This window comes from Strix aluco, chromosome 17 (assembly GCF_031877795.1).
Source record: "Strix aluco isolate bStrAlu1 chromosome 17, bStrAlu1.hap1, whole genome shotgun sequence".
Classification (NCBI taxonomy): Eukaryota; Metazoa; Chordata; class Aves; order Strigiformes; family Strigidae; genus Strix; species Strix aluco.
In genome coordinates, this window is record NC_133947.1 from 10836662 (window position 1) to 10846862 (window position 10201).

At 51.7% G+C, this 10201-nt stretch overlaps 1 protein-coding gene across 1 annotated transcript; it reads right to left on the reverse strand.

Moving 5' to 3' along the window:
* Positions 1-1174: 1174 nt before the first annotated feature.
* SLC2A10 (solute carrier family 2 member 10) lies at positions 1175-7728 on the reverse strand. The gene is made up of 5 exons (XM_074843054.1): positions 7637-7728; positions 4026-5402; positions 2892-3014; positions 2216-2351; positions 1175-1557 (listed from the first exon to the last, which is right to left on the reverse strand). The coding sequence occupies exons 1-5, from the start codon at positions 7638-7640 to the stop codon at positions 1461-1463; spliced, it is 1737 nt and encodes a 578-aa protein (XP_074699155.1). The 5' UTR covers positions 7641-7728; the 3' UTR covers positions 1175-1460.
* Between the last annotated feature and the right edge of the window lie 2473 nt (positions 7729-10201).

Sequence of the window (10201 nt, forward strand, 5' to 3'; positions counted from 1 at the left end):
CCACCCCGGGCAGGCACCCCCCACCCAATATACCACCCTGTTACCAGCGGCCACACTCTGCAGCCCTAATCTGGAGGCTGGCTTTAACTCCCAGGACAGCACTGATGCTTTTTTCCCAGGTAAATCAGAGTCACCCTGGTACAGCTCAGTATTGACGGGGCTTTTTCTGCAGGAAGAGAGCATCCGTTTTCTGTTTTACAGGTGTCCTTGTGTGCCCTGAGGTGACAGCACCTGCAGTGCATGAGGGACTTCAGAAACACCAAATTCCAGCCACAGCAGAGGTGTGGCGGGGAGGCCAACGCAGAGGTGGGTGAGGAAGGCTGTGGGTGATCCCCGTTGCTCAGGGGGAAGAGGAAAGCACATCCCAAAGGTGATCCAGGCAGAGACCTGACAGCCACAGCCTGAATTACACCAAGAACAGATCATTTTCCCATGCTTTTGTGGCTTCTCTTTGAGACAGGGGTTTGGGCGACATGGCCACATCCTGTGTGTTTGTCCCTGTAGTACCAACCAGATGGCCCGGTGTATCAGTCACTGGTCCCTAAGGAGCTGCATTTTCAAGGGAAAACCCCAAGCTTTGGGACTTAGTTCCTTCAGGGGTTCAAAAGAGTGTTCAGCAGGATACCTGCTCCTCCCCTCTCACAAGGTTTTGGGAGTGAGTGTGGTGTTAGTGGGTGGCTTTTTATAATGTATATGTGTCAGGGGAAAGGGGTGAATTAATCAAAGAATGTACATTTCTAAGAGGTGGAAAACTTGTTGAAGGTACCAGAATACTGCATGCATTTTTGTACATGCAAACCCTGGTCACAAATGCAAACCAGGCTCTGTGTACAAAAGAAAGAAGCCAAACATGCACACGAGATGTACTTCTACACTTGTGTAGGCCTGGGCCTTGGGCAATCAGGTGGGTGAGCTGCTGGACCTTGACCCTTTGGGAGACCGTGGGTGAGCCAGCACTCCTGCCTCCACTAAAACAGTGTTTATCTGCATTAGCTCCCACCTCAGACTGCAGGCTCCTACACAGGCATTATAGAGGGCAACAATATTAATGTATGCTGCTGAGTGTTTGACACATTCCTTCTGCAATACTGTGCTCTCTGTAAGGCATCAAGTATTTCAAAGGACTAGAAAATAATACACCTTGCTCACAAATGAACTGCACGGATGGAGAGCATTGTCAGACAAAGTTGTGCTTTAATTCCTGTGTACAAAACAATTAATCTCTTAAATGATAGGAGATACAAACCATGAAAAATAAAAGATATCAAAGAAAGGACATGTTCCCTGCCTGGGACCTACAATCCTCCAAGGACAGCTATCGGCATGTCCCAAGATCTAAGGCACTGTGGTGAGGACCCTCTCTGAGCAGAGGTCACCAGTTAAAGGCCAAGGAAAAGACCTGTGCAGATGGCACAGCCTGCTCCTCTCCTCAGGGCGATGCTGCGGGCATGTCACTGGTTTCATTTGCTGTCAGCGTGCTCCACTCTCTGGTACTGCGCGAGTTTGCAGCTCGCTCCTCTTCCACGTCTCTGCTTCAACACGTTTCCTTCCCACACCCTGCCGGGCAATGGCGAAGGTCAGCTGCAGCCGCTGCTGCTTGCGGGGAGCCAGGAGCCAGGAAGGGGGTTACAGCAGTTACCCCTCCCTGGCCACCCGCCGTGGGGTGTGTGCTCCCTCCCCGTGGCCGCGTGGCTGCACAACCTCCCTCTGCTCCAGCGATGCTTGTCCTGCCACCTCCTTCACAACCAGGACTGCACAAGTACCACTCCCTCTTCCCTAGCCCATTACAGGCTTTGCATGGAAATTACCAGGTGAGAGCCCATGGCCTGTGTTACACCAGGAGATGTCTCTGCCCCAGAGGAGAAGGATCAGTCCAGGATTATTCTAAGGCCGTCACAGTCCTGACCTGCCTGTGCCATGCTCTGGTCCTGCTCTCCTCCCCGCACCCACAAGCCCTGGTTTTTAGCCCTTTTCCTCCTGAGCATCGCTAGTGCCCTTCAGCAGCACGGCCGCAAGGCTCAGGGCAGTGACCTGCTGAAGACCCACGCTGCAGCTCGCACGCCCTGTCCCATAGGCCTGCACAAACCTGAGATATTCTCAGCTACACTGACCAGACTTTGCAACAGCCCTGAGCTGCCCGGTGCCATAGACCTTGGGGACTGCTGGTGGGAAGCACCCAAAGCCAGCACTCATGCTGGTACAACAGTCCACGTACCGTTTCCTGGAGAACTGCTGGTCTATCTCCTCTAAGGACTGTCCTTTCGTTTCCGGAACAAAAAGATAAATGAATATAACAGCCATCACTCCCATCAGTCCATAGAGAAGAAACATCCAAGAGAAACCAATAGCATCTGCAGAGAGATTGAAGTGCATGAAGGGTCTGTTGGAGGTAGGTCGCATCATGGGATACAAAGGAAGCTCATAGCTTACTGCGAGGTGGTCACTGGTGCCTGACAGGGGCATCTTATTTTGAGAAGCCTTCAAAAGGCAGGGAAGCTCCTTATCTGCAAGGCTTGGACCAGGAATCAGCAAGGGAGAAGGATGGTCCACACCAGGCTTTGCCAGAGCATCATAGTGGGAAGAAGGCAGCAGCTGAGCTGCGAGGCCCAGCAGCGCCCATTGAGTGCCTCAATCGAGAGCTCTGCTAGGAAGAAATGTCGTAAAGCTACCGGTATGGAAGCTGCAAACTCCATGGTTTCCTGATACTGCAGTACTACAGTACAGTCCAGTGGGGATAGATGATTTTTATGAAACCAGTGGCAGAGGGGCTCAGGCCAGTGTTCCTGTCAAGTCCCCAGGGCTCAAAATGCTACTTAATCTCTAAATTGCCTGCGGTGGTCACCTTCCTTAACCAGCTGTGAGAGATGGAGGGATGGGGGATGGCCACTTACCAATAAGGTCCAGGAAGGAGAGGCTGATCAGTAAATTAGCAGCCCAGTTAAAGCTATTACAGAAGGCAAAGGCTCTTCCTCTTATCCCAGCAGGGTAGATCTCACTGAGGACCAGCCAGGTCACTGCACAGATCAGAGAGATGAGAAAGACAGTTGTAGGGGTTAAGGAATTTACTTGGGAAATGGGCAAGGAAGATTTCAGCAGGGGTTTTAAACTCTGGCTTCACCCAGCACCCGCTGCTGGTGGTGTCAAACATTCATCGATCTCAGAGTCAGGTCACAGCAGAACACTTCAAAACCCCCACACTCAGCACTCCACAGAGGAATGACATACCAATGAACAAGCCCAGGGATCAAAGAAGAAAGCAAGGGAGTTGGTCATTCCGTTCAGGGGAGATGAAAAAGATCTGGCATACAAGTACATGCTCTTTGTGAAGAAATGAGAAAGGGGTAGGATTAGGGAGCTGATGTTGCGTTTGAGCTAAAACAATATATATGTTAAAGTAGTCTCCCCTATCCCAGGGTTATTTTGCTTGAAATAATTTACAGGGTCACCGTCAAACCCATGAGACTTACTCACGTTTTTTCTTGAGTCAGATTCTGTTTTCTCCCATCAAGGCATTTAAAGCAATAAATGCCAGAAAACAGTAGAGCTCACAGGGCTTCAAGAACTAATCTCTGTTTTCATCTGATGAATAAATAATGATTTCAGAAAAAGACCAACTGATATTGAAAAACTTTCAAAGAGGTTCCACTTCCAGTTCTGCACTGACTTTCTTTTTCATACAGCAGAAGCCCCTCAGCCCTCTATTTCCTCCTCGACAGGGAGCTAGGAAGATTAGGTAGTACTTGTGGGATGCTCTGATTTTCCAATAAGCTTCACAGAAAGAAAACATTACAAGGGTAGTGATACCATGGGAGAGAAAGTTATTCTAGTGCTGTACCAGCCCTATAGCTGACAGAGCTGCAACGCTAGAAAATTATTCAGTGGGCTGAAGGGGACATATTTCCAGTTCCCAGACACTGAGCTGCTTGGTAAAGCAGATATATAATGAATGTTTCAAGCAGACTATAACGATGAGCCCGAGTTTTATTCTCTGGGTTAGTGCAAGGATATATAAATATCATACTTACTTGGTCCAAATCCAACTGAGAAGGCACTCACGAAAGCCATCATGCTCAGCAGAGTAATCCAATTTAAAACGATATGTTCCGTCCAGGGAGTACCACCAAAAGGAGGCCCAGTGCTTCTCACTGTCTCTTCTCTGGCCTGACCTACCAAGTCCCTTTTCTGAGTAAGGAAAGAATCGGGAACAACCTCTCTGCTTTGAGAACTGGCAAAGGCTTTTGTAAGGCTCCTCGTAGCAGCAAACCCAGGGCCTGCCTGGCTTTTGCGAGCACCTAATGCTGGTGGGATGGGTGACACCACAGGCTGGGAGGATACAGGTATCAGGGGGTGCGGGGTGAGGCTGTGGGATGCACTGGGGACTCCAGCTGCTTTACAGTCCCTGGCCATGGCCAGCGGAGCAATGCGGCTGGTGAGGCCAATGGTGGTGACGGAGATGGCCATCACCACGCAGCCAGCCATGAGTAGCACTCTTCTGCCAGCCTTGTCTGCAAAGGCCATCGCCACGAGCGTGGCCACCACCTTTATCGCCCCCAGCCCAACAGAGGCCAGGATGGCTGAGGAGTTGCTCTGGAACCCCACTGAGTGGAAGATTTTTGAGGCATAGCCCAGCACATTGGGCTGCCCAGTGAACTGCTGGAAGAGCACCAGTCCCAGGCCCACCAGAGTCCGCCTTCTCATGTTGTCTCTGGTCCTGAAAAGGTCAAGAAATGAGTAATGCTTCTCCTTATAGGGCTCCCGCTTTGCTGCTGCTCTGTCTTCAGTGTCCTGCAATTGAATGAGGCCCTTCTGGCAGTCTGAGTCCCATGAGCTTAACTTAACAGGGTTCACTGGGAGAAAGAGGATGCTGAGGAACTGCATGGCTGTTGGGGCAATGGCCAGCCCAAACATGTACCTCCACCCCTCATCCACGTCCGCAAAGATGTAATTCAGCGCATAGGACAGTAGGATGCCTACAGTGATACCCGCTTCGTAAAGAGACACCAGCAGCCCTCGCTGATGAGCAGCCACCATTTCTGAGACATAGATGCAGCAGGCCATGGATGAGACAGAGATGGCAAAGCCCACAGTCATGCGCCCAATGACCAGCCCAATAAATGACCTCACCAGTGTGAGAATAAGGCTGCCAACCAACAGGACCACGTTGCTGACCAGGATTGCTCTCCTCCGTCCATGGCGGTCAATGAGAATCCCTCCAACCAGAGAGGCGAGGAGAGCTCCGATAAGGAGGGAGCTCACAAGAACTTCTTGCTTGAAGCAGCTGAGGTGAAAGTCTATTTGCAACTGCAGCAGTGCACCGGAGATAATCCCCAGCTCGTATCCAAATATCAGCCCGCCCAGGAGAGAGACCGTTGCAGACAAGAGGAGGACCAGCAGTGTACGACCTGGAAAACAAGCAAGCAATGCTAGGTTCACTTTTCTGGTGCTAGCAGACAAACTATCAGCATGCACAAGGTGAAAAAATCTCTCCCAGGACACCCAAAGTTTTCCATCTACAAAGCCATGATGCTGAATTTCCCCACAGGTCACTAGATCATGTGTAGAGAGGCACTTGCAGATAGTCACACAACCTACCAGGCCTGCACACCCTTCCACTAACTGCAGGGGCACTCATTTGGGGGGCAGAACTCTGAAAACAGGACTTTGTTACCAAAGTTAAGGCTTGTATTTAAGTGGCAGACAGTGATTTGTAGTGCCTGGAGTTGTAGGGGGGGATCCTCTGTGATCTCCCTTGATTCTAATTACAAAACCTGCTCTGGGCAGGAAACACAGCTTCTGCTATCTGGTTCTGAATTGTTCCGCATTACCATTTTCATGTTTCAGTGCACGTGGCACCATCAGCACTCACTGCAGGCTCTGCATTCTCACCCCCTACCTTATTGTTAAAAACACTGCTTGCAAAAGTTTATTTCTCCTACTTAATCCTGCACTCTCAGCATGACTTGGTGGGGGTGGCCCTGATTTTTTCACCTCTCCTTCTACAGCACACAGCATCCAGGATGCCCAATCCAGGCACAACCTTCTCAGGCTGGTCCAGGACTACAGGACAAACTTCTTCATGAGCCGAAAAGCTCACTGTTGCCCGCCCCAAAAACGAAAAGCAATTCTTTGACCTCGCCCTTCCCACAGAGCTGGGCATGCAAGTTCAGTAAGTACGTAAGTTCAGCTAAAGTAAGAAAAAAGACAACAGCAAAAGCAAACCAAAACCAAACCAACCCGCCCCAAACAACCCTACAAAACCAAGGTGCTTGCTGCACACGCTTCTCGCCCTGGGGAGAGGATGAAAGGGTGGCCATGTGTGAATCATTAGTCATGTTACAGCAGGGCGGACTGCACATGGTGCGAGAGCAGAGCTGATGTACCCCTGGGGAGCAGCAGTGACAGCGACCTCCCCACCGCCAGTTACAGTTTTGAAGTCACAGGTAAAGTGCGTTAGCTCAGACGTTTGTGCTGGTTTCCAGCATAGAATACTATCTGTATTCTCACATTGGCTTTGTTTAATTAGAAATACTCACAGTTTCAGTAGACTGTATGTGGAAAGAATGTGGCCACAACCACCAGACCATGGAAAACTTTCCTCACCCTTCCTAAGGGCTTTTTTTCCCCCCTCACAAGCTGTGTTTAACAGGAAGTGTCTCTATTCAGCCTTTAATTACAGCTAGCAATAAAGGTTATTTCTCAGTGATGGCTGTATTTATATTTGTATTTATTCTGTAACCCTCTGTGTCGCATTTGTGTTACTTAGGCCATCCCAGCTACATGCCAGTCCCTCCCACCATGTTTTGTGTGACTACCTGCACTGCCTTCATCACTCCTTGTACACGTTATGCAGATAATTAGAAAAAATATTTGCTCACTGAGAACAAAAGGCTTTGCATAAAGTGGGCAGGCCATTAGTTTCAAGCCACAAACTCAAATGAGGCACAGGCAGCCCCACTGTAAATACCACAGCTGATTCCATCAGATTTTGCTGTATTTCCTGTTAAACTAAATGAGCGGTAATAGTTTATGAACTCTGATTGAAATCCAGCTTTGTATATAGTCTGTTCTGATGTCGCTAGGGAACCGGAGGACTCCTCAGACCCTCCCATGAGGACAGAGAGTCTGGCGGGTCCACCGGGGAGCTGTGCCCGGTCGTCGGGCCGTGCTCCGGGCACGGGCAGTGACCTGTGCCGCTGACCTGGCTGACACCGGGCTGACTTTTTTGCTGCTGGAGTCCCTCTTTGCAGGCACCAGCGCCAAGAGGCGCCTCTGGCAAAAGCGCAGCGCTCCCCCCGCGCTCCCCGGGGCTCTGCTCCCGCCCCGCACGCTCCCGGGACGGCCCGGGGGGCTCTGCCACGGGAAGTTACTCGTCTTGCATGGTTGCTGCTGGAAGTGCTTAAAAAAATGGAAAGAAAGGGGGTTGGGGGGCGAGAGATGCAGTCCCAGCCTTTAGGAAAAGTTCAAAACTTTTTTTTTTTCTTTAAATCAACCTTTTTCCTGAGGCTGGACGTGCCCGTGGCCAGCCGGCTGCCCCGTCCCGAGCGGGGCTCGGCGCCTCCCTCCCGCCGGTGTGGGGGCGGCCGCCGCCCCGCACCCCCGGGGAGCCCCCCGTGGCCCCCCCCAGCCCCGCACTCACCCATGGCGCGGCGGGGCAGCCCCCCCCCCGGCCCTCGGCGGCGGCGGGCGCGGCTCGGGGCGGAGCGGGGTCCGGCGGCCGGAGCGGGGCCGCGCCGCGCCACGTCGTCCCGCCCTGCCTCCCGGCCGGGCAGCCTGGGGCTTGTAGTCGCCCTGCCCGCCCCTCGGGGAGCCGGGGCGGGGGCTGGGGGGGTCCCTCGCCGGGATGTGCCGCTCGGGGCGCCGGCCGGGAGACCGCCTGCCGGCGGGCACCGCCCCGGGGAGCGGCTGCGAAGGGCCGGGGGGAAGGAGCGAGGCTCCGGAGGGGTGGAGGAGCGTGGCTCCGGAGGGGTGGAGGAGCGTGGCTCCGGGGGGTGAAGGAGCGTGGCTCCGGGGTGAGGAAGGAGCGTGGCTCCGGAGGGGTGAAGGAGCGTGGCGGGACGCGCTGCCGCTCGCCACACCGTAACCCCCGGCCGGGGCTGGACGTGCGGCCGCTCGGCGCAGCCGAGGTTTGCCCGCTCGGGGTGGCTGGGGACATTTCCCCTGGGGGATAGTGCTAACTGGCCTGGAATTGAGGATGGGGCAGGGTACGGCTTTGGCTGCTGGAATGACAGCTCTGTCCCCAGCCTGTCTCACTTGAGCCGGGAAGGGGGAGCTCCTGTCCGCGCTGGCTGCAGACCCTCGCCGATGCAGAGCTTCACTCCCTTAGACTAGAAAGCCTCTAGACAGCCCACAAGAGACTGACAGCTTATTATAGTTTTTAGGTAGCTCGGCTGGAAAGGAAAGACAGCCTGCTAGGAAAGGAGTGACCATTTCAAAGCTAAAAAATAAAAGGAGCATGGCTGACTTTGCACTCTTTAACTTTCTCTGCTGTGGGAAAGAAAGGATCAGTCTCTCCAGCTTATCTCCTTCCCCCTGCACTGTGCTCCACCAGGCAAAGCATTTCAGTATTCAACTTCCCTTGCAATTAACATTCCCTTTCTCTCGGCTGGAACAGAAACCTTCCTGCTGCCATAAAAGACACTGGGACTTGCACTTGGATGCAAGATTTTTGTCTGAGTCTGAGGCTAAACTCCCAAAGTCCAGCTTGTAAAACGGGTTTTACAAAACTGGATATGCCTAGAAGTGCTTTCAAAACAGTTTAACTCAACACATGCACACTGCAGCTGCTGGGCAGGTTGCACTGTGACGAAGTACATGCGTTGTTGGGAAGTCTGCTGTAACCCGGCTGGTGTGGGGAGCAGCGCAGGGAAGATGTGCTGTCACGGGCTTGGGGGTGGGCTTGCACAGCCTTCCCAGAGCCATGCAACAGGGGCTGCTGCTGAAGGGTAAGTGCAGATGACCCTAAACCTGCATGGCCAGCTGGGATGGGACTGCAGGTAATATTTCATTTAATCACTCGGTTATAACAACACAATCATTATTCTTCCAAGTAGGGGGATACACGTCATGTCTCTGCTCTGCAGACCAGTGGTGCCAACTCTTTGCTCCAACCCATAGTTTTGGGATGCTTCAAATGTGCAATACTGGATCATGCATATCCTTTCAGCCTTAGTCTGTTGGATATCTTGACTCGCAATATGGGCAGCAGTTGATCAAATGTTTTGCTTTTGTTTCTTCTCAAAGTCATAGTGAATATTAAAAGTGTTTCAAATCACCTACGTGGTCTTTAGACTAAATAAATGCCCATTCATATGCTCTAATTTCAATGGAAATACAGTATGTAAAAATATCAGTTCTAAAACCTTGTACTTGATACAAACCAACAGCTGCACAGGGATCACACATGCAGTGAATAATGGCTTCAAACACTAACTCCAGCCAACAGAAACCAATGGTGCTCATGGAAGGGGCTTTTCAATAGGATTTGTAATTCATGTTGGAGTAGTTTAAACAGCTCTGAAATCACGACTAGCTCTCATGACACTGAAAGGGAGAAATGACTGCAATTTTCTCTCTTCCTCAAGACCCTGCATATGAGGCCAGTTCGCAGTGGGCAGCACGCGCTACAGCTCTGTGTCTGGGCTCATATTCCAAGTTTTGGGAACATGGGCATGCTGGGGATGCAGTGTGATCTTGCCCATGATCTCTGGCCTCTGCAGCTTTCCCTGGAGCTCAAGCCTAAACATTTTCTGTGCATTGTGTTATGAACTGGGGGAGATGTCACCCACATGTCGTTCCCTACCATGCCAGGCAGAGAGCCAGAGGGGAGCTACAGTCCTCAGCAGCTGCTGGGCAAACCCGCTCCTGGCTACGTGATCTGCAATTTGCATGAATAATTTCTTTCTTCTCAAATGATTTCAGTGTGAGAAGGAAGAAATTATGTTTTTCTCCATGGTCACTCACCATTCATTTATCTGCCACCCTATGATTTCTGGAGGCTTTCTGTTCTCTGGCAGGGCAATAAACATTATTAGCACAGACAGCAAGGAGGTGAGGTCCTGAGGAGTATAGGCAGAGCTTTATGGTATGTTTACAAAAGGCGGCCAAAAAGGTGACATCAGTATGTACAGAAATGCAGCTGCTGTGCTGGCGCTGCGTGTGGCTGGGGGTTATGGTCCTCTGAAAAAAAATGAGAAAACCTGCT

What these genes read in the sequence shown, in the direction of transcription:
- SLC2A10 (XM_074843054.1), bottom strand. An exon ending in CTCCTTCCTGGACCTTATTG is followed by an intron (nt 2,352 to 2,891) that starts GTAAGTGGCCAT and finishes ATCTCTCTGCAG; the next exon opens with ATGCTATTGGTTTCTCTTGG. An exon ending in CAGCAGTTCTCCAGGAAACG is followed by an intron (nt 1,558 to 2,215) that starts GTACGTGGACTG and finishes ATTGCCCGGCAG; the next exon opens with GGTGTGGGAAGGAAACGTGT.